Source organism: Copadichromis virginalis, linkage group LG15 (genome assembly GCF_057382275.1).
Source record: "Copadichromis virginalis isolate Kocher_CV1m ecotype Utaka linkage group LG15, C_Virginalis_male_GT1.1, whole genome shotgun sequence".
In the NCBI taxonomy this organism is placed as follows: domain Eukaryota; kingdom Metazoa; phylum Chordata; class Actinopteri; order Cichliformes; family Cichlidae; genus Copadichromis; species Copadichromis virginalis.
Window position 1 is genome coordinate 25,497,383 of NC_140632.1, and position 27,530 is coordinate 25,524,912.

Below are 27,530 nucleotides of genomic sequence, written 5' to 3' on the forward strand. Positions count from 1 at the left end.
TTATGTTTCCTTTAACTAGAGCTGGATCACTGAAAGATTTTTAGTGAATCTGAACGGATGCAGTAAAATCCAGAACAGCTGAAACATCTGTATGGGTGGCTTTTTGTCACTGTTAGTCTTGTATTGTTGTCTGTGAAAGTACTGTGTGCAACCCCTCACCATCACCATCACAGGTGGATGGAATACTGAGTAGGTCTCTTGTCTATCCCGGGTAAGAGCATTTATAAAAAAAGTAAACAACAGAACCATAAAGACACAAGTCAAAAAAACCAGGACGTCTGAGCAGTGATGGAGACATTAAGACTGTAGTTCTGAGTCTTTGCACTTTATTCAGTATTTTCTGACTTATTTACAGTATCTTTCTACTAATGCTTTCACTTCCTGAGTAGGTTTAAGGCATTGCAGGCACATGAGAAGTCTGTAGTGAGAGATCCCTAACCTGTCTCTGGCATCAGATATGTGTTTTGCAATGTTTTTTTAACATCTGTCCTGAACCTTTCGCTCAACTGAAATAATTCCAATGCAAAAAGAGTTACAATATTTTGAACGAAAAGTCTGACCTAAAACCAATCGGTTGTTGCCTTAATGCCTTAAGGCACAATGTTCCAGTCTGACTCTCCCAACACTGAAACGCCTCATAATACCATCTGTGTCTGGTTTCTGGAGGTTTGTGGGAGTTTCCTTTCCTGAAGAGCCCGTTTCTTCATAATCCATCCAAGATCATGTCACATCTTTTAGTTTTAAACCACAGTGTGTATCAAAAACAAACCATCAGGTGTGAAGTGGGACACAGCAGCATGTTGGAGTTGTGACAAACAGCCCGGTGTCATGAATATTGTGAAAAGAGCTGATGTCTTTAAAAAAAGAGATGTGATGTGTGTTGTGCATGAAAAGTGAGAAATATTTTCTGTCTTTCTATAAAAGAGCTGTCATGTTTTTCTGAAATAAAGCCAGTCTGATATTTCAAAAGATTGTCTCTGGTTCAGGAGGGGCTTGGCATCAGGGGCAGCTACAACTCTTTCCCTGCAGATGTGGTGTGGCTCTTAGTGCACCTACACAGGCCTTTGTCCACTCCTTGTGAACCTCCAGTTTTCTAGAAACTCCTCTCACATGTTTCCCTCCCACTCAACTTTCCTATAACAAGCTTTAAGATACCTTTGTTGAGGAGCGTCGATGATCATCGCCAATGATTCTGGTTACGTACACCAAACTAGACCCAAATATTCTTTTTTGGGAGATACTGTATTAAATAAAATGTTACAAATACAGAATTTACTAAAGTGTAGGAGAAACAAACTTCCTTATTATGTTGAATCTTTTGAGATGCACTAATATGTGTAATTGTAGTGGAGATATCATCTGAATTTCAGGAGCGGGACCACTCCTCCTTCACGCCCCCTCTGGCCTCAGGCTATAAAACCCCCCTTCTCCAATACCTGCAGTTCTCATTTTTATGCCCCACCCTGCCCCCCCCCCTTTTCTTTCCTCTCTTCTCCTCTCCTCTCTTCCTTTCCTCCATTTATTTCTCGTTAGTACATGGGAATCTGCCTGGACCGAGAGCCGTCGCCAGTCCCCTTCAAGGCCTTCCCCAAACCACAGCACTATTCACACTTCCTCATCCCTCATCTCTCATCGTTACCAAGGATGTGGTTCCTGCTAGTGAAAATAGAGATAAAAGTTCCCAGTTCTAAACAAATATTCAATTAAAAACCTAAAATTAAGTCCTTGCAGGCTTTAGGTAACTTATTTGACATTAGTGCGAAACTGGGAACATGTTTGTCTGTTGTATTAATTTCCTTCCACTCTTGGAGAGACTCCATGATTAATTTACTTACAAATCCCTTGTTTAATTAATTTGAGTTATTGGAGTTTGCTGCTTAGGCTGACACTCTGGTTTTTAATTTAAACAGAGCGTAAAGGTGAAAACATAAGCAGCACACACATAGGATGGAGTTGGGAGTATATTAATGTCTCCTACAAGCTGGCAGATTCAGCTGAAATAATCCATTCAGAAGTAAAACGTCCAAATCACGTCAAACCAAGTTTAACCTGGAAGAGTTCCTTAAATGGTCCTCGTAAATATAGTCCAAGAGTACACAAACACGGAGGCAATGCATGCTGGTTTGAAAATTATATTTCAGCCATGGTCAGATAGTAACACATGCAGAGGCACAGCTTTTATTTATATCGTGGTCATGTTTCCTTCTTTATTTGAACACGATTTTCATTTTTGTGTGCGATGAGGTGAAAGAACCATCAACGTTTCAATTTCAACGCTCACTCCAAAGAAAACTGAAAATCTTTTTTCTACACCAACAAATCTCCCCAGTGGGATGAAACCCTGTTCACAGAGGCATGTACACAGCAGTGTTTTCATTAGGAGACCTTAGCGAGGAACGAGGACCACCACGCAGGAAACTGATGCACAGATTCACATGGAAGCTCAGGGACAGGCTCATATGGTTTTATTATTTGGTGTGAACCATTATGTAGCTTGAGCTGCTGTATGTTTTGTATGTGCTATCAGTGGTCAAAGCATGATGTTTGAATCATGTTATGAAAACAAAACTTTCAGGGATCTTTGCTGGAATCTTGTGACTCGTTATCTGTTGACTGATCCTTTCCCCGAACTCCTCATTTAACTTCCAGTTCTCCAACCTCACCTGACTATTGAAGGGATGAATGAGGTAAAGCCATCCCTGGGTTGTGATGACTTATCCTTCACCTGTGTGCTCCGCCTTCCCACCTTTTCTCACAGGGTTTGTGCAGGTGAACAGTGCTGGGTGTCAAACTGTTTTCCTGTTACTTGCCCTACATAAAAATGACCCAGCATTCCTTTTTTATGGGCAAAAATCACTTGATCTTATTTCACGAGGAAGACAGAATAGAAATGGCAGACCGAACTCCAAGTTTGTCGAAATAATTGTAATCTATTGAATGTCGGTACAAGAACATGGCAGAAAAGATCAAACTGTCCTGTCCAGAACCAATGATGTGTCACTGAAAACGCGACCTCCACCTACCTGGGAGCAACCCATTATCTACGTCAGTAGTGTGACAGTTGACCCCAACCAGTTGACCAAAGTTCAACAAAAGCAGAGATAACTGAGCCTGAGTCACTGTGCTGTCATCTTTATGCTAACGCTTAGACATCCAACACAAAGAAATACTACATTTGATTTAGTGTTACATTGTTAGCTAAAAATTATACAGACCATATTATTCAGTAACACAAAAAATAATGTAATAAGTAGCGGCTACTGTACTGGTCTGACGCTGATGTTGAACGGCTTGATCAGCGCAGTGTATGCAGTGACTAAAAAACCCTGACTGGGGCCAAAAAAAAATGTGCTGGGCAGCTGGACCAGCTGCATACGTGAAACTAAACACCGACTTCCACATGAATAAATGCTGCTGCCGTCGTCAAGCTGAGATGAAATGAATGCATGGATCACCTCCTCAGCATCAAATAAATGAAGGAAAGGCTTCAGCTTTGCAAAGGCCTACAAATCAGAAAGTGTTCTTAAAGTTGGAAGTGAGGGTAAAAAAATATTAAGTGAGCTAAATTAGATGGCACAGCAGTCCAAAAAAATACAGCCAAAATGTAATGTGAGTTAGTGCTGCTGCTGCTAACGCAGGAGGAAGAGGAGGAGGGATGAAGGGATGGAAGACAAGTGAAGAATAAGGAGACAGTTGGCTAAGAGCTCCACTCAGCACTTTACTGCTGAAAAATCCATCTGAAAACTGTCCTTCAAACACTTAAGTAGGACACACACACATGCACACACACACACGCCCGTTCAGCTATCTTAGTGAGGACCTTTATTCACATAATGGTTTCCCTAGCCCCTAACCCTAATCATTAAAAATGAATGCCTAACCCTTACCCTAAACTTAACCATAACCTAATTGTAACCCTGACACTAAAACCACATTTTGAGCCTCAAAAATGCCTTCAAATTTGTGAGGACCGGTGTGTGTGTCTTTACAAGTGACTGTCGGTTCTCACAAGTATAGTAGAATGCAGATTTCGGTCCTCACAAAGATAGATAGACAGGAACACACACACACATGCATGTAACTGTATAATTTGCAGGTTGTCTTTTGATAATGGGAGATTTGCAGTGACTGAACATCTTTGTTTGAAGAGGAGGAAGACTTTGAATGAGAGTATGAAACCAGGTGTGAAGGCTATATCACTGAGGAGGAGGAGGATGTTTTTGACAGCTTGTTTTTATCTTTTTTTATCAGAAGAGTCAGGATACAAGCCTTTTTGGATGTAATGTTCAAAGAAAACCGTCAAATCTGGAAGCTGAGAGTTTTTAATGTGACTTATTTCGAAAATAAAATGCTGGAAACTAAAAATCTTTCAAAACAAAGCAGCCAAATGTCCCAGTTTAAACATAAGTTTAGTCGTCACACCGCAGCGGGACGAGGACCTTCAGCACTGTTTGTTGTTTATACATGAAGAATAATGAGGAAATTGATGTAACATGGCTTTTAAGCTTTCCTGCTCAAATCCATGTGTTTGCGGAAAAAAATACTAAAATATGTAATGACGGAATAAAGAGCAACACACACACACACACACACACACACACACACACACACACACACACACACACACACACCACCTCGACTGGACTGGGTGACAAAATGAGTAAAAGTTTGTTACATAAGTGATGTTTATTCAAATACTTGACTTCACGAACTTAAAAGGCTTCTGCATTTTACAATGATCTTTGTATCCAATGACCCTTAAATATATATTCTCATAAAAACAAACCAAAATTTTCTTAAATGTGTTTTAAAGATTAGAAATGCACAAATTTATAAAGAATTTGTCTAATTTATATATATAAACTTTTTCAGGAAGTCAAAAACAAGAGTTGTTGTTAAAAAATTTGTTTCCTTCAACACATTTTTGAGAATGTAGTTTAGGACCCGGTTACGCAGGCCTAGAGGATGGTAGGTGACCATTGGTATCTAAGGAAAAATGTGTATTTCCTGACTGGTGAGGGGTTGGTGGCAGTCTTTTAATGACACTGATTTCAAAGTAGTACACAGTGCTGCACTAAAAACCTGCTTGTGATTGCTTTGATCATGGCCACTGGACACTAGGTTGTTAAAAAAAATATCAAAACAAGACATCATGACTTCAACAACGGTAAACCTTGTAGAGATTCTGCGACCATGATTAAACATTATTGCACGGTACTGATGGACTCTTACAGTGTGCAGGTACCCTAACCAAACCAAATCCACCTGAGCTGTTATTTGGTCTTAAACAAATGTAATTTGAAAATTTCAGGTTTAATCTGAAGATGACAGCATATTCTGAATGCCTGCCAGAAATGAAGCCAATCCATCCAATACTTCACGAGACATTAAATTCAACTGCGGACCCTCACCCTCCTTATCCTCTGGGAACGATGAATGCCTGTCCAAAAAGAATGGCATCTGAGCGATAACATTTATGCCGGAATAAATAATAAAATAAAAACAAGGAAGAATTTTCAAGTAAAGGTTCTGGCGTGAAAACCAAGATCAGTGGCAGGTAACTGTGAGCATCTCCTCTCCAGCAGCCTGCAGGTGAACTGAGGTAAAGTATTGATTAAGTGGAGAGCGATCAACATCAGCAGTAATGTTTTGCAGCTGGCGAGCTGCAGCAGCACTATACACGCTGAATGATTTCACACAGTTAGCAGCTCCAACACGAAGACATCGTCATTTAGCTGACTCGACTCCGAGTCGCAGTTTGTTCCAGAGACTGAAGCCCAAAGAAAAAGCTTCACACTGCACAAGTTTAACATTCAGGGAGACACTTCAAAGGGATCTGCACCAAACACCGAGCAATATTAACAGGACTCCTCAGTGCTCGATTTAGAGGACTTCTTCTTCTTCTTCTTCTTTTTTTAAAATTTATGATGATGTTCCAGCTCTCATCCAAAAGGCTTCTTTGTTTCTAGAAGCTGTGGAAGTCTCAGGTATTTAACCTCTGGAGGATAAATATGCAACATTCCCTTTCGCATGTTTGCCATATAGAGAATCAATTAAGTGGAGCTTCAAGAAAGTTGCTGTTAGTGAGTTTGTCCCTATTCGAGGGATTATCCTGACGAGTCAGTTAGTGGAATTATAATCCGATTCTCCCTTTTTTTTCTTTTTATGCTTCAACTAAATTAATCAGGATAGTAATGCTGGAGCAGGCCACACAGAGCAAACTGGTGTCCTGCTGCAGCTCGAGACAGTGGGCATGCTCCACGTATGCAAGTATTTTATTTAAGAAAGTTTGGGTGGATCTTCTCCTGTGGCCGTCTGTGCATGGGTGTACACGTGTCCACACATGAAACAGTCTGTAGACTAAAAGGACGGAGACACAGCTGAAGGGTCTGATAGCAGCGTGGAAAAACTCACGACTGAGCAGCATGTCAGACTGCTCTGAGCTGAAGGTCTGAAAGGCAGAATTACAGGCACAGTGAGCAGCTTGATCCGGTCACGACCACTTTAAAATAAAATCTTACATTATAAGAAAAAAACCCCTAAACAATGGCCACAGTGTACTGCACAGCCCTGTGTGTAAAGCTTAGCTGTATTGTGTGTTCATCACAGGCAGCAGTAGCATCCAGCAGATAATGTCTCCATCAGTCCAGGCACACATCATCGGCAGCGCGCTGAACTGTACAGAGCTCAATACAGCCAACACCATTACACACTGCATCAATAATGACAGGACACCGCAATACAGAGACACACATCCACAGGAGGAACACAAAGATATGAACCCCACCCCCACACGGCCTTCAGAGAAACGAGACAACCGATCTGGACCAGAAAACATTACAACAAAGAAAGAAGTGTCGAAGCTTTGGGTGGTCATTTAGTGACTTCGTTACAGGCGCTCATATTAATTGGTTACATCCATCTGTACTCATTTAGCATTTACCTTGAATCAATGTGTTTCTTTTGATCTTGGTTTTGCCTTTTTTTTTGCATCTTTTAGTTGTTACCATTTTTATTTGTATTGTTTTGTGTCTTTGTTTTTCTTAACAGTCTTTTTTTTAAGATGAGTTTCTCTCTTTGTTTTTTTGTGTTCTCATTTTTTTCATTTAGTCCAGTTATTTGAGTCTCCAGTTTTAATGGAGCTCTAATTCACTAAAAATGGTGCCATTTTAGCTTTTTTGTTAACTTGTTAGCTTCTGCCAACTTCTACTGATAGATGATGTGCTCTGCTTTCTTTACGTGGTTGGTTGACTGCAAATCTGGTTAGCTAATGTTTGACTCATAGTAAACTACCTGCTGTCAACCTTATTTATATTCTTTGATGGTTTTTGGAGGAATTTGTTTAATGGAAATTCCAAGTACTGATAAAGTAAATTAATGTATTCAATTCAATTTTATTTATACAGTGCCAAACACAACAACAGTTGCCTCAAGATTCTTTATATTGTAAGGAAGGCCCTACAATAATACATAGAGAGAAAAACCCAACAATCATATGACCCCCTATGAGCAAGTACTTTGGCGACAGTGGGAAGGAAAAACTCATGACCTGTACTCCAGGAAGTACAGGTCATGAAGGAGGACCTGCAGTCCTACTCACACTATAAACACAAGAAATCGTCCAGGATCAGAAATCTTGTCTTTCTTTTAAAGACTCTGTGTATTCAATTACAGATTTTACTTTGGTTATAGGCTCAATAACCTCTACCAACTTTAAATAGAGACTTGATCCCCAATACCAAGTCTTAACCATCAAATAGCTGTTTGGAAAAGCAGAGATTAAAGTGCAATCCAGTTTTTTAGAAAGATAGAAAAATTAGACGAGGATACACTGATCTGTAGCTCACCTGCTGTGGTGAGGATTTCCTCTGAGAGCGGGAGCTGTCACACAGAAGCATGAGTCTGACAGAGGCGAACAGACACGTTAGCTCGAACTAATCTTCCGCTCTGAAGCACGCTTCAAAAGCAGTTATACCATCATCTGTAGATGGAGGTGCTTTACTGTAACAAAGATTGATGTAAATCCCCAACAGATGAAACAGATTAATTTAGGATTTAAAGTAACAAAAAAAATCTGCCTGAAGTTTGGAGGATATTTGGACAGAATTTGACTTCTTTAAAGGGTTTTTTACTGGCCTGGGGTTCCATCAGACGACAGAAGGACATGAACAAACAAAGGGAGCAGTCAGATAGAGAAACTGATCCCCTCGAGTCTCAGCTATGGTTACACTGTGAGCTCTGAAGAAAGATCGCAGACTGAGAGTCACGCACAGGCTCGTGGTTCACTGCTGGAATATAGTTCACGAGCTCTCCTTAGATTAAAAAAAAAAAAGAGGACACGATGGAAGGACAAACAATGGAGGAGTTACTGCTTTCTTATCAAAATGATGGTTCAGAGTTTGGAGCTTAAACAAGTTGTTTATTTGCACACCTATTTTACTAACTGAAAGTCTGGGCTGACACCACTATCAGACTTTTATACTCGAAGAAGAGTTTGAACTCTTTAGATTTTTATCATCTCTTCATCAGATTGTTAACCTTTAGATTAACGTGACACTAGATAAACATTAAGATAACTGTTCACAAATGTCATCTTAAAATGCCAATGGCGGTCAGCAAGGCTGATTTTGGCAGACATGTGCAGCACTACATTTTACAGAACAAAGAGCCAATTGAATGCCATTTGTATAACTACAAAATATGATTAACAGGCGTAATTTTTTGTTGAAACACTTTTTTAAATACGGAATGATTTACTAATAAATTACTACATTAATAACAATAAATAATTTAATAATAATAAATTACTATCATTACTACATATTCACTTCAGAAAACAAACCATTAATCATTACTAATAAACTAAAAGATAAAATAATTATCAAATATGTCTAATGTTTGTGTACATGTCATGTATGACAAATCCAGCAGGTCTTCCAAAAGATAGATTTACTTAAAACTGTTAAATAACTCTTATACCAACGTGTTGAAACACTGTAAACAATGCTTATTCTGTAAAATGTTGTTCTATAGTCATAATTATTTAAAATAAAGTTCTCTTTGATGATATCGTACCTAAGGTTTTCCAATAAAAATATAAAGGGTCAGTAAATGCTCTTTGACAAACGACAAATTCATGGAATAACGCGACTGGGATTTGTTTCCAAAGCTTCTGAAGCCAAACTGCTGACACAACCTCAGTCCTACAGCAAAATACTCATCTGTGTTCTTATCAATAAATCACTATCTACTTGTTCCCCATGCTGGAAAAAAAAAAGCTGAACTTTGTGAGATAAAAAGCAAGATATTTTTTAACGTTGCTCTCCTGCTGATCAGGTGATTTATGGTCAAATGTTGCCACTGTTGCCGCCTGCATGTCTGTGCCTTCAGGAGATTTGGCAAAGGAGCAGCTGATCCAATCACAACTTTTTAAAAGATCATATTTTTCATCATTTTTCTTTTAATTGAGTGAAATTACAAGGAATAACTCAAAGGACAATCTGTGCTGATGAAATATCTGTTTAGGCTTTAAGACCAAGATCATTTTCAACCCTAAAATGATATAAACCTTTTAGTAGTAACTAAATGTCCAATTGCATTTATTGGAAAATTATGTGTTTGAAAAATTGGGTACTGTCTATTTTTTACATAAAATGCTGAATTTAGTATTTAAATCTGCACAAAACGCATATGAACCTTGGTCGTTTGTAGAATTAATTTTGGTTGTCTGTCAAACTTACAGTTAAAGTCCATTTACAGTCAGTCTTTCCAAAATGCTCTTATCCCGGTGCATTAAATATTTCCACTGACCTCCAACCCGGAGGAGATTCCCAGAGCTCCTGTAATGTATTTTGGTGCTACTGAGGAAATACATTTATAAAACCTGAAAACAAGTCAAAAACTTCAGGAGACTAAATCAAAGAATTAAAAGGCAGAGCAAAAAGCAACACATTATTGATACTGTCAGATTTATTCTGTTTCATGAGACAGTGACAGCAGATTTAGTAATAACCAACATTAGTGTGTTTCAGGCTTCAGTGATGAGGACTCCCTTCTCTTCATCTCAGCCAATCAAGTGCCAAAGTGTTTCCCATGCTTAAAAATATTTTTCTAAAGAAGTTTGTTAAGTTCCATAAAAGCTTTGTGTATAAACAGAAGTTGTTGTTGCTAAGCCCACTTCACCACCACTGATAAAAGCTGATTATGCAGACTTAATGGTGCCACTTTACCAATGGGGTCCAAATTGGAGCTTGCACCCCTTAATCATTTTGACGGATGTGCCAGACAATAGTGTGCTTACATCTTTATTTCAGCACTCAGGGGAAGGCCCCTTCCTGTTTAAGCATGGCAGTGACTCAGTTAACAAATCCAGGGCCATCAAGGAAAAGGTGGATTTCCTTTTGTGTGGAAGAAACTGCTGTCCATCCAGCACCTCGGGAGTCAGCTGGCTCAGTGCTGGACCTCACTGTTACTCAAATGTATGTAATATGAACGAGGGTTGATCCCAGCAGCAGGTTCAACACCTGCTGGACAGACTCCAGATGAGTGGAGGTTAATGTTACACACTTGTGTTGGGTCCCAACTTTATGGGATGATTTATTAATGAAGGCTCCCGGCAGTAGGAGTCAGGAAGGCTTTCATTCATGGGGATTAAAAGGAGGTCAGCAGGTAAAACATTAATGTCTCCTTGTTCTCTTTCTGCCTGTCAGTGTAATTTCACACATCCATGTGTTTCAGGCTCATCACTCTGAAAAAGCAGCTCAGTTTGATTAGCCACACAGAGAAACCCCCATCCTGCATGTTTCCTGCAGATAGGCACGAGTGTGTGCTGCTTCACTTTTCCACCTGCAGTTTCTCATTGAGCATGGTCACAATTCGAAGCTTAAATCCTATCCAAGCATCCAAATACTCCCTCTTCATATGAAATGGAGGTCTAAGTGCTGCAGAAACTGACCTTTAGTTTACCTCAACGATCACATTAAGGCAGTATATATGTACTGGAATACTTGAAATCAAGTTACAGGAAAACAGCATCAGGATGACAAAAGTCAACTCGTCTGAATCTTTTCTTTCTGGGAATGTCAAGATTTTAACTAGATTGTAAATCAAATTTAAAGGTTAAGGCTGATAATAATATCCAAAGCTCTGTCTGACTCTCAGTTCTAGAAAATGGGAACATGAAACACTTCTATAATTTGCAAAATCTGTTTTTATATCAATATCTGTCTAACGTGACAGCTATTATTTGCAACTTCCTGTTGGCTCGATTAAAATACACACACACACACACACACACACACACACACACACACACACACACACACACACACACACACACACAACCTAAGTCACACTCACAATGTCACCAAAGACATCCTACAAACACTTAGGACCCTTAACCCTGAATCTCTCCAAAAAGAGTCTTCAGTCTTCAAGTACAGAGAGGCTCTTCACAGCTACAGGAAGCCTTTCAGTACAAATACAAAGGTACAACTCAGCGGTCTCTGTTTGTGTGCACTGTCAATACCACAATATGCATTTAAATTAATGATCACTGCAGACAAACAAAGGACAGGTAACCCCATCCAGCCTCTCTAACAGTCTAGCTTCTTCTTTGTTAAGCAGGTGAGATGATGAAGCTGGAGCAGGGAGCGGGACACTGATCCAATCAGGCAGCAGATAGGTGGGACTGAGGAATGACAAGTGAAAGCACCCATTCTGGATGCTCGCTGGCACGTAGCATTCTGCACAGAAAGGATAAATCCCACAGAGAGCGAAAGGAAGAAAGTCTTTATGGGTCTAACCTTTTTCTGTGGACGGTTTCATGTGGAACAGGATATTCAGCAGCATTCTTTAGCAGCAAGGTACCTTCCTATATGATTCATGTTGAACGCTGTTACTGGGAGCAAAGTAATTAACAAGATATTCAAAGACAGAATATTTAATAAAATTTGCAGGCAAACAAAAACTTAAATGTCAAAATGGTTCAAATTCTTTCAGCTCCAATAAAATAATCAGTTTGTAACATCCAGGCATGAAAAACATGATTGTTGTCTGCAGTATTCAATTAAATGGTGCTGGGGGATACGGAGAGCCCGTGGGCTCGGTTTTTTATAAGAAATGAGCTTAAAGACATGGAGCGCAAAAGGAGTCCTAATGAAAGCTGAGAATGATTCAATAGTTTTGAGAGCTTGTATCTATTTAAAAACCAAACCTCAAAGAGTGTTAAAGCAGGGAGAACCTCATCAAATATGGAAATAAGTTAATTATATAATAATTTAAATAGACAGAGACTCTGAAGGCCCCCTTCCCAGCGATTGGGTAACGCCCACTGTGATGAACTATATTCAAGGACATGATTATTACTTAGCTAACCGCTAACGTAATGATGAGAATGTCTTTCGCACAGATGCGCATACTCCTTAATCCAGCTCTTATCTTCTGCCACAAGGTCGAAAATCTTCAAAAACACTTCACTTCTGGCAAGAATCAAATCCCTCTCTCCCTTATCTGCCCTCCTTTTAAGCTCTTAAATTAATTTTATAAAACCCTTTGTTCTCTAGTGTTTTTGCTTTTTAATTATCAATAATTCTTTTCATGCACAAAATATGGCAATGAAGTGAGTCTTAGAGGTAGGAATCTCTCCCTCTTATCTTGTAAGCCAACTTCCACGTCATGAGGTTTCTGTGGTCTCTGATGTATTTCATTAGAGACACGACCCTGCATGCATTTATGTTTAAAGCATTTTAGTTACTCCATTATCAAATTTGATTGAAGTCACTTTAGATCAAGTCAAAAGCTTTGCATGAACATTTGAACCACCTATTATTGAACTCATGCTCAGAAGGATAAATAATGATTGTTCAGCCCACAGCACAGAATCTAACTCGTTTTGTAGAGAAAAGGACATATATCTGCAGGAAATGTCTCTTAATAAATATCTGTAGAAATGTATTTGGACCCTCAAGTAAATATCGAATAACTGGACTAATTTAAATGTATTCATAGTTACATAATCACACAGTTACACTAAGTAAAGTAAAAACATCACCTGTAGTACTGATTTTCTTTTTTCAATATTCTTTTCTTGAATTAAGAATTTGAAGACCTCTGTCTCCATCTACTGGCTGTAACTCTGAACTGCATTCTGATTATATTAAGACGTATAACCCTTCACATCTGAATATTTTTGAAGCACTGCAACTGCAGAAGTGTATTACTGAATGTTTCTCAGTGCAGGAAGCTGTACCTGCTAAAATGAGGACATAAAGGCTGATTTTATGGTTAAGTCTGGTGTTTTAGCCTGAACTATGCTTTTCCAGCTGCACAAGTGGACACATTTCTCTCAAAATTGCATTTTTGTTGCTGTGTTTTTTAAAATAAAGGCCCATATTTGGAGCATGTGTGTGTGTTTTATTTAAAAACAAACCTCATGGGGCTCTTTGTATAAATACTTTATTACTTCGAGCATTATTTTAATCAGCAACAGTTGCGGAGACAGTGTCACTGCAGGGTGGATGTCAGGGTGGATGGCTGGGTCCAAACAAACCACACTTTGACACAGTAGTGAGCAGTTTGTTTCCCGTTTCAAACAGCACTTCAAACAGTCCTTACAAGGCAGTCATGCTTTGTAAGGACCTCTTAATATCACATCATCACACAGTGGTACCTATGTAGTGTAATTTTTTAGTGTGCACCTGACCAGGATTAGGGGTTTTCACCCATAAGATGGATTCTGCATCACACTGGGGTCCCTTAATTTTTGACGTTATTATTCAGGTTTTTATTTTATGTTCATTTCCAGATGCTCTTTGGTGAGATTTGGGAAAAGCTCCAGTTTTTTTTGTAAAGCAAACGTTAGAAGGTATAATTCTGCAACAACTTCTGCAATAACTTGGTTTTTGGTTATAAAGTCGATGCCTCCTGCCCCAGTCTATTGACATACCCTGTGGGGATCATTGTCAATGAGACGAAACGTGCCCTTTATTTGAGTTCAAATCCACTTATGACCCTCCACCACCCATAAATCTCAACAAACAAAGGTGTATATTTTAAGAAAAATGAAGAAAAAATACTCAGTATGAAGCAGAAAAGAAAAAAAAGAAAAGAAAAAGGCAATTCTCCTAGATGGAAATTTAAATACTAACAATGCAGTGGCCAAATAATGGACAAAATGCCTTCTCACATGTACCATAGATTTACAGACCCATAAGATGTGGCTATAGAACAAGATATGGCAGCTGATATTGAAGCTTTAAAAGGATAAAGACTTTCATAAGTAAATGAAAGTAAATGAGACCAGAGAAATGTCAGATTATCATTTTTATTATTCGAGTCATTTTAGCACACAGTACTGTTTGTTTAGGAGAGAAATACTCTTTACTGTCCTCCAGCCAGCGGCTATACTTTCCTTGCCTGACATAAGGCACTTTTAGCTTTTCATTGCAGTTAGTTACCAGAAAATATTCCACTCATGAAGACCCATGGGTCAACATGTCAGGCCTAATTAAATCTTCATTCTAACAAACTGTAAAATACATTTGTTGATGTTTGGTGAGACTGAATAACAGTGAAGAGAACACTTTAGCTGATACTACCATTTAAATGAATTAATTGCAAAAGTTCATATTAACACCAAATAACAGCACACACACACCTACACACTGTAACTTTAGCTGGCATTCTTGCTACTTTTCTTCTTCTTTTTCTTCAGGACCTGCTTCTTGGGGTCTGCGTCAGAGGATGGAGCTGATTTAGTGTTCACAGAAGATGAGGCTGACTCTGAGGGTTTTAAGACTGCTTCTGGTGCCTGAACGTGTTCGGCTATCTGCTGCTGATCCTTCTCGTCTTGTAGAAGCACCATTGGCTTGACCTCACTGATCTCCTCCTTGAGCTCGGCCTTCATTTCTTCTGCATCCATTGCTGGAGAGGCCCTAGTTTTCTCAGTCTCTAGTGTTAGTAGAGACTCAGATGGCTGTTGCTGATCCTTATCATTTTGCGGAGCCACTTGTAGTTTGCCCTCACTGGACTCCTCCTGGATCTCAGCCTTTATTGCGTCTGTTTCTGGATCAAACTTGGCTTTCTCAGGGTCTGATGCTGATGTAGCTTCAATGGACTGCTGCTGGTCTTTCTCATCTTTCACTGGTGCCCCTGGTGTAATCTCACCGGTCTCCTCCAGGACCTCAGCCTTCATTGCCTCCATTCCTATTTCAGCTTTGGCTCGTTCTGGTTCTGGTTTTGGAACAGGTGCGACTGTATGCTGGATCTCTGCGTCTGGCTCCGCTTGGTGCGCCTCTTCAGCCTCAACTTGTGTCTGAACCTTTATCGCCTCTGTATTTGGATCTAATGCTGTTTCTAAAGTTGTCTTCTGAGTGGTTGTGGCTTCTGCAGCAGGCACAACCTGATCTAGAACCTCCTCCACCTTCACTGGCTGTGGCAGCTCTGAATCTGATGCTTTTGACTTTACATCTTCCACCTGCCCAGGGACTGAATCCAGACCCTCTTTGACTTGAGGTTTTGCTTTGAAATGGAAAAATGCAGATGAAACTAGATCTTCTTCAAGGTCTAACTCATTATTTTCCTCTTCCTCAGTGTCAACAGTTGTCGTCAACAGGGAGGCAGCAAACTCTTGCAGCTTGGTCTGCTCCTCCTTCAGGCGGGACATGCCCTCTGTCAGAACCGGGTCCTCCTCCTCGATTTCCTGCATCTCATCAGGGGTCAGTAGGGCAGATTCGTCAGCACCCTCAGGCTTGTTATTGAGGTTGGAGATGCCAAAGACCTTTGTTTGAAGGTTGGCATTAGAGTAGTGAACATCCTTGATTTTGTCATAGAGCACTTTCCTTTCATCCTGGAGGGCACGACAAAGCTTCTCCAGCTTGTGAATCTTCAGGACGAACAGATCGTACTCTCTACCTTTCTCTGTTCTCTGAAGAACAAGAAGGGATGAAGAAAATTAGACAAGATGACACCATAAAAAGACGATGCTGTTTGAGTAGGGTATTTATGAATCGCTAAGGATCTTTGGTTTGGTGATGCTTTGCTGTCATCATCTAAATTAGGTCACTGGTGCAACATGGCCCAAGACCCCATTTGTACCAGGACCAATTGGAAAATGGATTAGCTTGTGTGTTGGATCAGTCAGTTTGATTGTATCTATCTTTTTTTATCAGCTAATATGTTGGACCCATGAAAACACTTCTCTAAATATTTACATTTATAGATGGGATTATTTCATGATCTCCAACTTTCTGCTTCTAAATTCAGATAAAATTGAGGTCATTGTACTCTGCCCTGAAAATCTTAGAAATGTGGTATCTAACCAGATTCAGGGTTTTCCTCTGTATGCATTATTGTAGGGTCTACCTTAAAATATAAAGCATCTTGAGGCGACTGTTGTTGTGATTTGATGCTGTATAAATAAAATGGAATTTAATTCATGGATTTGCAGGCACCTCTACTGTGGCACTAAATCTGACAGCTTAGGAATTAGCTAATAAATTGGAGGAGTGTCTACTCATTGGCCACTGTGTAAAAAAAAGAGCAACGGAATCTAAGGAAATACTATACATGAATCCAGCAATTATTCGGTCCTGTGCTGGGGCCAAAAAATTTGTACAAATTTGAACAATCGTGTTTTTATCGATAAGGCACTGGCACCACGTGGATTCAAAAAGGATTAACCAAGGCCTGTAGGTGTCTCTCTCCAATTGTGATTAAATTCTCCAGGTAGTGCATCGTAAACATTTACCTCTTCAATCATATCAGTCAAAGCCTTGTTGCAGTTCTCAAACCTCGTCTTCCACAGATTGGACTCTTTCTCCACTTTCTTCATCTTGTCTGACATCTAAAAAAACAAAACAACAACAACCACGAAATAAAATAAAATCTACGAATCAGACTTGTGTCAGATCCATCCAAAGTCAAGAAAACGTGCTAGAGCAACAACCATCCATTTACATCTCACACACACGCAAAAATTCTGGTAAGAGGGGTTTTCTTTAATCGTCACAAATTAATTTCTGCACTTATTGTGTCCGACATAAAAGATGAGAGTAACTGTCCCCATTTACCCTACACACACACACACACACACACACACACACACACACACACACACACACACACACAGGTCAAAACTCACATTTTCCATCTCCTTTTTGAAGCGGACGTAGATTTCATTGCTTTTGGCCAGAGTTGCCTGGAACTCATCAAACTTCTCACCATACAGGGTCAGCTGTGGTTAGAGGAGAAGGCTGATAAGTCAGAGTCATAGGACAGATACGTTTATATTAGCAGATCCCTCATAATTTCTATTCAAATAATATGACGACAAACTAAAATCAAGCTTTATTCACTGCTCCTGCAAGAAAACCTCCAAAAAAACCTCAAACAGATCTTGGTTAGACAAATTTAGAACAAATTAAGCTTAACTGCAGTCATTTTTTCCTATGTATTGATTTTTGAGGCCCAGACTAAATCTCCACATTCAAGTAAGATGCAGTATTCAAAGTATACTCTAAGTATATTTGCACTAGACGGAAAGATGTTAATGAGACTTACATATATGCATTTCTCTGTAAAAGTGTTTTTTTTTTCAAATGCATTTTAATAAATTCAGCTTTTCCAGATAGCTTATTCAATAATTATTTTTGTTTTATATAATTAATAAAGAGAACAGGAGCTTTTTGATATTATTCCTCACAGTGTGGAGACGTTTTAAGCCGTCATGCACAAAATAAGTGCATTCAGCTCATTGTGGTCTTGTGTGACACCTGCAGTAATCTGCCTGACTCAGCCTCAGTCAGTGAATATTCACCTGCGCCTGCATGACAGTCCCCTGCTCTCTGAGTGTCTGAGCCTGCAGTTTCCATTCAGCAGCCTGAACCAGTAACTGGTTAGAAGAGAACAGACAGAGCCAGACGTTAAAGACGTTTCTTTACCTTCTTCTTCATGGCCAGCTCCTGCTCCTTCATAGCGAAGCATTTCTTTGTTTTGTCAATAGCCTCCCTAAGCAACTAAGGTGACAGAGACAGTATACAGTTAATCTGCATGGCCTTCAAAACAGATTTAGAGAAAATTCATCTTGATTATCAAGCTAACAGCAAGCAGCCCGTTCTCATCCCTGACCGTCAAAGCCTTTATGCACAAAGTGTCGTCGTTATTGCATTAGTGCGATGGGTCTGTGACACCCAACTCATTACTTTCCAGCTTGTAGGGTTACTGGTAAAAAAAAAACAAAAAAAACATTTATTTCAAATCACCAGTTTTCCCAGAACCTTGAGAAAAATGAGATCATTAAAGTCTTGGTGGATAATTTTGCCAGTGTCAGTGCATCGCTTATGTAAAAGGAAACATCTGACCAAACTGGAGCAGCTGACACACGGAGATGAGAATATGTTGCAATAAGACTGCTGTGCCGAAGTCACATTAAATATGTTTAAATGGAATTTTAAAAACAGACATATAATACCATTAATGATATTCATTGATATGACCTTTTAGAATTGACATGCCAAAGTTTGTTTACATGTAGATAAACTGACATAAGTGATATCTGGAGAGCTCTGGGTGAATTCTCAGAATGCTGGGACAAAGGCGTATCCTTTATTTCTTCACTGGTTACAATGGAAGCAATGGCACACTCACGTATTCCTTCTCTCTTTTGTGTTTCTCCTCAGCTTCGGTCAGCAGAGCGTTGGCCTGCTGCAGTTTGGCTTCAATCAGTTTCTGCTGCAGGTCACGATGCTTGTTGATCTTCTCCAAACTCTGCAGGACGGAGGAGAACAGGAAAGAATTTACCTTCATATCATTTTCTCAAGCATTTCATCCTATGAAAGCTGGGTAAAGGCTCCAGCCCCCCTGCGACCCTCAATTGGATAAGCTAAAGAGAATGGATGGGTGGATCAATGGATCAATTTACCAATGAATCAAAAAGAAAAAACTCATCTGAAGTAACTCTAAAGTTTTGTTTTTTATTCAAAGATATCTGAAAATACATTTTAATGTGTAATGTTGACCTGTGACCTCTCACCTCCTCCCTCCGTTCACACTGGGTCATGAGGTTCTCCAACTTGTCGGTCAGATTGACATTTTCACCGCACAGCTTCTCATTTCGTGCGCTGTGCAGCTCAATCTGGCTCTGGATCTCACCCAGCATGCTCTGGAAGTGGGTGGTGATCTCTGTTCTCTTCTCCTCGTCCTCCTTGCAGCGCTGCAGAGTCTCCTCCTGGAGGAGGTAGCGGTGGCAGTCGGGGAGAAGTGAATGGAAGAAGAGGAAGGTGAAAGAAACAGAGTTCTGTCAGGCTTCAACTTTCCTTCTTCCTGTACAAGTGAATCAGTTCTTCCAGATAATAACCACCATCTAACTAACTACAAAACACTGAGATGTTTAAATTGTGTTTTTATACGGTTTGTGCTTATCGTGAAAGTGGATTAAAAATTATGTCTCAATAGCTTCTCCTGCTGTGCCAAAGTAAATGCAAACATCCTCCACACCCTCAGAACATTGTAGAATGACTGCTGCTCTCTGCACAGACTCTCCAGTTTGCTGCGAGCTGCGATGCTGCTGCGATACTCGGCCTGCAGCTGCTGCCGCTCCTCCAGCACGACGGACAACTTCTGCTGCAGAGCACTCAACCTCTGCACATCGCAGCGCCGCAAGGCCGCCTGCGAACACAAGGAGAGGTACTTGCTATGAATTTTAAAGACCCAGTGCCAGAAACAGTATAAATACTTCCAGCAAGCAACACTAAAAACTTCAGCTGCTTCCTTACCAGTTCAGCATACTTCCTGACCAGAGCTTCCAGTTTCTCCTCTGGAGAAGAGAGTTCGTTCAGGGCCTGCATGATGAGAGAGGCCTCTGCAGAGAGAGATACAGTTTCTAGCATTTTGATAATACACACAGGATATAGTATTCATTATTTAAGCTTTCATTTGCTATGACAAAAACAATTTCGCTTTGGTTGTTTTTATTAATTATACTTTGTATTAATAATGAGATGGTTCACCCTCTCATGTTTCTGGCTTTTTAAATTTTATTTTTCTAAAGAAAAGTTGTTGCTGCTCACATCAAAGGCGCTATAAGCTAAATAAAAAAAAGAAGTATTAAAAGTGCAAGATAAAAAAGAAGATAAAAGCTCAAGTAACTTGCATATAAACTAGGCTAAGAGCTACTAGAGTAAATAATAAATAAGTAAATGCAGTTCATCCTCAGTATGAGCAGGATAATATTGCAACAATAGACAACATAAGTTTCATTTTAGAGTTCAGTTCTTTTAAGGTGCATTGGTTAAAAATTGTTTCTATTTTGGGGCTAATAAGACTATCTGACACCTGTCAGCGCGATCAGCTCAAAAGCACCAAAAATTTGTTGAATCAGAAACAAAACTTCAGCATTAAAACTTTACTTTACTAAAGTCCACATGCAGATACATTTCAGATTCATTTGGGTTTTTGTGGGGTTGACTGATGGTTGGATGGTTGCAGTATTTATTGGGAACTGGGTAAAGGAATAAAACCATCCTGCTCTCTGGCTGCCTCACCTGTGTCATCTGTGTCCATGGTGCTTGTGATGTCATCTTTTGCCTCCTCCTTCACCTTTTCCACCTCTGCCTCCACCCCACTCTACATCCAAAACAGTATAAAACATTGCTTTTTTGTTTTTGTTTAGTTTAGTTTTTTACATTTGTTCGGCACACATCACCAGCAGCCAGACATCAAGGAGCAGGTGTTGTTAACTTTTAAAACCTGTTTGTCGAGGACGCCGGCTGCGGAGCTATACATGTGAATGATGTCATCAAGCCGTCGACTGAACTGCTCCACAGAGTCCGGATTGTCAGGAGAGGAGGCGGAGCAAGCCACACCTGCCGTCTCGCCCTCACTGCTCTCAGGCTCCAGTGAAGATGCCTTGACAGATGTGGGAGGCACCAACACCTCAGCTGCTTCCACCGACGTCTCCATTGTCAGTTTTCTGGAACTAATGCACATGGATTTTTTATTTTTTATTTTTTTACAGCAGGCAGATACAGAGATTTACAAGACGAAGTAAAACTTAACTGTTGGACGTCACTCATTCAAACTGCAGCATGTAAAAAAACTTTGATTTCACTCTATTCATATACAGTGGGGCAAAAAAGTATTTAGTCAGCCACCGATTGTGCAAGTTCCCCCACCTAAAATGATGACAGAGGTCAGTAATTTGCACCAGAGGTACACTTCAACTGTGAGAGACAGAATGTGAAAAAAAAATCCATGAATTCACATGGTAGGATTTGTAGAATCAGAATCAGAATCAGAAAGGGGTTTATTGCCAAATGTTGAGCAGGTTTACAACATTAGGAAATTGCTGCGGTGCTTCAGTGCAAACATAGTGTCATAAATAGCACTTAAATAGTGTCATAAATAGCACTTAAATAGACATGAAAAAATAAAAGTAGGGATAAGAATTAAAAGTGCTACGTAGAAAGATATGTGCATGAGCTATACATGAGATATATACATGAGAATAAGAATTAAGAGTGCTACGTAGAAAGATATATACATGAGTGCAGGTGGTGATCAGTGCCAGACATGGAATGATGCAGTGACACAGCGTAGGGTCATGTGTTAGTGGTGGGAACAGTCATATGGTTATTGTTCATGTGTCCAACAGCAGAGGGGAAGAAACTGTTCTTATGGCGAGAGGTTCTGGTGCGAATGGACCGGAGCCTCCTGCCTGAGGGGAGCAGGTCAAACAGACTGTGTCCAGGGTGAGAAGGGTCAGCTGAGATCCGAGCTGCACGCCGCAATGTCCTGGAGGTGTACAGGTCCTGCAGAGATGGGAGTCTGCAGCCAATCACCTTCTCAGCAGAGCGCACAACACGCTGCAGTCTCTGTTTGTCCCTGATAGTGGCTCCAGCGTACCACACGGTGATGGAGGAGGTGAGGATGGACTCGATGATTGCAGTGTAGAACTGCATCATCGTCCGTGTTGGCAGGTTGAATTTCTTCAGCTGCCTCAGGAAGTACATCCTCTGCTGGGCTTTCTTGATGACGGAGGTGATGGTGGGCTCCCACTTCAGGTCCTGGGTGATGGTGGTACCCAGGAAGCGGAATGAGTCCACAGAGGTGATGGGGGTGTCAGTCAGGATGATGGGGGGGAGTGGGGCTGTGTGCTTCCTGAAGTCCACAGTAATCTCCACTGTCTTCTGGGCATTCAGCACCAGGTTGTTGTGGCTGCACCAGGACACCAGACGTTCAACCTCCCTCCTGTAGGCAGACTCATCCCCGTCAGAGATGAGCCCAATAACGGTGGTGTCATCTGCAAACTTGATTAGCTTGACAGACTGGTGGGTGGAGGTGCAGCAGTTGGTGTACAGGGAGAAGAGCAGAGGAGAAAGAACACAGCCCTGAGGGGAGCCGGTGCTGATGGTCCGGGAGTCCGAGACATTCTTTCCCAGCCTCACATGCTGCTTCCTGTCCGTCAGGAAGTCAGTGATCCACCGGCAGATGGGATCAGGCACATTCATCTGGGAAAGCTTGCCTCGGAGATGGTCTGGAAGGATGGTGTTGAAGGCAGAGCTGAAGTCCACAAACAGGATCCTGGCGTAGGTTCCTGGGGAGTCCAGATGCTGCAGGATGAAGTGTAGGGCCATGTTGATGGCGTCGTCTACAGACCTGTTGGCTCTATATGCAAACTGCAGGGGGTCCAGGAGGGGGGCCGTGAGGGTCCTGAGATGGGAGAGAACTAGGCGCTCAAAAGACTTCATGACCACAGATGTCAGAGCCACGGGTCTGTAGTCATTTAGTCCAGTGATCCTAGGTTTCTTGGGGACAGGGATTATGGTGGAGGACTTGAAGCAGGCAGGCACATGACATGCCTGCAGTGAGGAGTTGAAAATGCCAGAAAACACTGGGGCCAGCTCGTTTGCACAGTGTCTGAGGGTGGCAGGAGACACACCGTCTGGGCCGGGAGCTTTCCGAGCATTCAGGTTCTTAAACTGCTTCCTCACATCTGCTTCATGAATATGAAGAGTTGTGGTGGGAGGAGGTGGTGTGAAATCCTCTTTTGTGTGGGGTGAGGAGGGGGGTGTTGTAGGTGAACAGTTTGAAGGTGGTGATGGCTCTATGGAGGGGGGAGAGGTGGGGGAATTAGTGTCCAAGAATTGTGTAAATAGTGTAAAGAATTTATTCGTAAATTAGGGTGGAAAATAAGTATTTGGTCACCTCAAACAAGGAAAATCTCTGGCTCTCACAGACCTGTAACGTCTTCTGTAAGAAGCTTTTCTGTCCCCCACTCGTTACCTGTATGAATGGCACCTGTTTGAACTCATCATCTGTATAAAAGACACCTGTCCACAGCCTCAAACAGTCAGACTCCAAACTCCGCCATGGCCAAGACCAAAGAGCTTTCGAAGGACACCAGGAAAAGTATTGTAGACCTGCACCAGACTGGGAAGAGTGAATCTACAATAGGCAAGCAGCTTGGTGTGAAAAAATCAACTGTGGGAGCAATCATCAGAAAATGGAAGACATACAAGACCACTGATAATCTCCCTCGATCTGGGGCTCCACGCAAGATCTCATCCCGTGGGGTCAAAATGATCATGAGAACGGTGAGCAAAGATCCCAGAACCACACGGGGGACCTGGTGAATGACCTGCAGAGAGCTGGGACCAAAGTAACAAAGGTCACCATCAGTAACACAGTACAACGGCAGGGAATCAAATCCTGCAGTGCCAGACGTGTTCCGCTGCTGAAGCCAGTGCATGTCCAGGCCCGTCTGAAGTTTGCCAGAGAGCACATGGATGATACAGCAGAGGATTGGGAGAATGTCATGTGGTCAGATGAAACCAAAGTAGAACTTTTTGGTATAAACTCAACTCGTCGTGTTTGGAGGACGAAGAATACTGAGTTGCATCCCAAGAACACCATACCTACTGTGAAGCATGGGGGTGGAAACATCATGCTATGGGGCTGTTTTTCTGCCAAGGGGACAGGACGACTGATCCGTGTTAAGGACAGAATGAATGGGGCCATGTATCGTGAGATTTTGAGCCAAAACCTCCTTCCATCAGTGAGAACTTTGAAGATGAAACGAGGCTGGGTCTTCCAACATGACAATGATCCAAAACACACCGCCCGGGCAACAAAGGAGTGGCTCCGTAAGAAGCATTTGAAAGTCCTGGAGTGGCCTAGCCAGTCTCCAGACCTCAACCCCATAGAAAATCTGTGGCGGGAGTTGAAAGTCCGTGTTGCTCGGCGACAGCCCCAAAACATCACTGCTCTCGAGAAGATCTGCATGGAGGAATGGGCCAAAATACCAGCTACTGTGTGTGCAAACCTGGTAAAGACCTATAGTAAACGTTTGACCTCTGTTATTGCCAACAAAGGTTATGTTACAAAGTATTGAGTTGTATTTTTGTTATTGACCAAATACTTATTTTCCACCCTGATTTACGAAACAATTCTTTACAAATCCTACCATGTGGATTCATGGATTTTTTTTTTTCACATTCTGTCTCTCACAGTTGAAGTGAACCTCTGGTGCAAATTACTGACCTCTGTCATCATTTTAGGTGGGGGAACTTGCACAATCGGTGGCTGACTAAATACTTTTTTGCCCCACTGTACCCTTTAATATTTAATTGAACTATATGACAAAATCAGATGGTCTAGCAATTGTTTCTAGCAATTGGGAGGTATGTTCTGATTCAAGTGTAACAGAAGGATTACTCTGTGGTTCTATTCTTTAAAAATGTACAAGTTTAAGTTTGGACAGTGAGTTTGAAAAATCTACTGAAAACCTTTAACAACTATACAGCTCATAAACAGCTCACACCAACTGCAAACATGCTTTCCATTGTTTAGCACATGCTAATCCAATGTAAAGTATCTGGCAGCTGTCACTTTAAATTTAGCTCACTGATAGCTGTGACAGATCACAGCAGCGTCACAACTACTTTATACTAGACTCAGGAGGAAAATGTTTGCAGAGATCAAATCAAAAAGCCTTTTCTGAACAGTCTACTGTAGACCGAAAGTGTTTTTGCAACCACAGCTATATCCAATCTCACTTTAAGCACATCTGCACTGGCTTCTTTTTTCTGACCAGGAAGATACATCCATGTCTTGTACTGTCTCCGGTCTCCGGTAAGCTTCAGTTTTGGGTACACGTCAAAAGACAAAGTACATCTATTAAAGGAAACAAGCTCAGACTCCAAAAGTCTTTCTTGGAACCAAGAACCAGGAGTCTATAAGTTATAAGGTTGTGTTGTGTTTCATTACATGTCTTTAATTTTAAATCATCCATTCACTTTTATCTCTAAAATGTGTCCAGAAAATGATTTGGGAAAAAAAAACTGACAATGTGAATATGGTTCCATGAAAAAACCCAACATATTAAAACCCAGAATCTATAAAATGCAAAGATTTACAGTTTGTCTAATCAATAAATTGACCGGTGACTTCACGGTAGGTTTGTTGATGTCTTTGAAACTAATAAAACTGCCATGTATAGTGAGGGGAAGGAACCTTTAATCAGCGACCAACATTACTTTTATTTTCCCATCAGGCGTCATCGAGCTCACCGCCTCTTCCTCTGTGTGTGTGTCCACATAGCTCTGTTGCAACATGACGGCTGCCACCGTTATTATATCTGTCAAGTTAAAATTAGCCATCACAGTGAGATAGCCAACTCTGCCCTCCCCCCCATCCACACACACAGTCACACACACACTGCAGGCTACAGCTGTTGTAGTCTCATCTATTCTGAGAGCATCCAAATATGGTTCCAGGCATACAGTCACAGATTTTAAGGCTAAACATTATTATAAACTTGTTTTTTTGTTTGTTTGTTTTGTGTGTCTGCTTCATGTTTCCACTGTTTTGCCGCCCCACTGCAAAAATACACTAAGCTCCTCCCCTCTATATTACACAACCAATCACAGCCCCTCCCCCTGAATTACAAACTGTTGACCACGACTAAATAAACTGCTCATGGTAATGTTTTTACTTGATGACTGTGCTCAAGCTGGATGATGGAAAAACCACATGAACATAATCTGGACTTTGAATAACTGCATTCTTTGTTCTTGATTATCAGCTAAATCTTAAAATACCAATGTTACGCTTGTTTCTTGTTTGTGTTTTTTAAGGACATTCTTAGTTTTGGACAAATGATCCTACACCTGACCTCACTTTATGCCTCCAAAATAAAATGATCCATTTACAAAACTAAAAGAAAGACATTACTGTCAGAATGAGCCAGAACAGCCAAACAGAAAACCTTTGGAAAAACCAGGTAACTGCAGAAAGATGTAGACAACCAAAAACAGCACAAGCAAGGCCAAAACATTAGTAATTGTTTACATGTGACAAAGTGAACAGTCCACCAACTAAACTGAAGTAAAAGGAGGCACAAGGCACCTTTAAAATTATCACATATATCACATTTTTCACTGTACTGAATTATCAAAATGATCCTTAAAGAATAAGACACTGCTTTCTTCAAATGCAGGTATTTTTTGCATTCCAGTCATGCTGTGTATGAAAGTGCTGAAGGGCTGAATATAGACACGCTGACAGTGACACAGCCCTTTATTGTGTCATGGCTGCCATTACAAAGCTCTTCATGTCTTTTCCATGTTGTACTTTAAAGTTATTTATTAAAATGAAAACATAGCAGCAATAAAAATTTTTCATCTTTAAAAATGACCATCAGGCCCCATTTATGCCTGAAACAGGAGGAAAAATACATTTCCAGTTTGTTCCACAAAGTAGTCCACTTGTGGAAGTGTACCCAAATGCAGCAGTAAGAACGGTGAACACAAGTAAGTAAGATTTCTGAGGAAGGGAGGAATGAAAAAGTCTTACCAGGATCAGCAGAGTGAAGGAGGTGAAGAAGAGACAGCAACAGACGGAAGAAGAACGGGAGGAGGAGGAGGGTCCTGTTCACGGGACAGCTGACCCCCAAAATAACATGAGAGGATCAGCTTAGGGACACGCCGGTGACTGCACCAGAGTGTGCTGCGACTGTGGATAAGGGGACACATTCTGATGGGGGTGGGTGGGTTCCCGAGAGTCTTTTGTGATTTTAGAAATAACTTCATCACCAATATTCACAGGTCACCTAAAAACCTGGGTCTTAAAAGTTTTTAGGCTAAATGTGTTAAAAAAAAAAAGCGGAAGTGAATTTGAAACGGATTAGAAAAGAAACTAACAGTAATGATGACGTTGGGTCAAAGGAATCATCAGACTCAGACTCACAGTCTTTAACACAATCAGCACAGTAACAAGTGGTGTTTAGGACATTTCAACTACAACAGCGGAAGACAATTCAATACAATCACACACACAAAACACTGCTACTGGAGACTATGAATGAGTATGTCTTGGTGTTTCTAATCTCCAACCTTCCTTTAATCTCAAAACTTCTTGAAAGAGTAGTTGTCAAACACCTAACAGATTATCTTATTCTAATAGTTTCAGTCAGGTTTCAGAGCTCATCACAGCACAGAAACAGCTTTAGTGAAGGTTACAAATGATCTTCTTAT

At 40.8% G+C, this 27,530-nt stretch overlaps 1 protein-coding gene and 1 pseudogene across 3 annotated transcripts in view; both read right to left on the reverse strand.

The window, feature by feature from the left end:
- Positions 1 to 27,530, reverse strand: part of LOC146692549 (uncharacterized) — a 232,329-nt pseudogene that overhangs the window by 144,177 nt on the left and 60,622 nt on the right. The gene's annotated exons all lie outside the window — the stretch shown is intronic.
- Positions 14,310 to 26,975, reverse strand: txlnba (taxilin beta a). Of its 2 annotated transcripts, none has more exons than XM_085432689.1 (11): positions 26,851 to 26,975; positions 20,746 to 20,974; positions 20,541 to 20,622; positions 19,773 to 19,858; positions 19,495 to 19,665; positions 19,031 to 19,225; positions 18,646 to 18,765; positions 17,816 to 17,890; positions 17,141 to 17,233; positions 16,748 to 16,843; positions 14,310 to 15,925 (listed from the first exon to the last, which is right to left on the reverse strand). In XM_085432689.1, exons 2-11 carry the CDS (start codon positions 20,956 to 20,958, stop codon positions 14,672 to 14,674), a joined length of 2,385 nt encoding a protein of 794 aa, XP_085288815.1. In that variant the 5' UTR covers positions 20,959 to 20,974; positions 26,851 to 26,975; the 3' UTR covers positions 14,310 to 14,671. The 2 variants fall into 2 exon arrangements, with proteins under 2 accessions (XP_085288815.1, XP_085288816.1); XM_085432690.1 differs by lacking the exon at positions 17,816 to 17,890 and adding an exon at positions 17,940 to 18,014.

What these genes read in the sequence shown, in the direction of transcription:
- txlnba (XM_085432689.1), bottom strand. Translation starts at nt 20,958, where the DNA reads ATGGAGACGTCGGTGGAAGCAGCTGAGGTGTTGGTGCCTCCCACATCT. An exon ending in CCGGCGTCCTCGACAAACAG is followed by an intron (nt 20,623 to 20,745) that starts GTTTTAAAAGTT and finishes TTTTGGATGTAG; the next exon opens with AGTGGGGTGGAGGCAGAGGT. An exon ending in GGACTGTCATGCAGGCGCAG is followed by an intron (nt 17,234 to 17,815) that starts GTGAATATTCAC and finishes CTCTAACCACAG; the next exon opens with CTGACCCTGTATGGTGAGAA.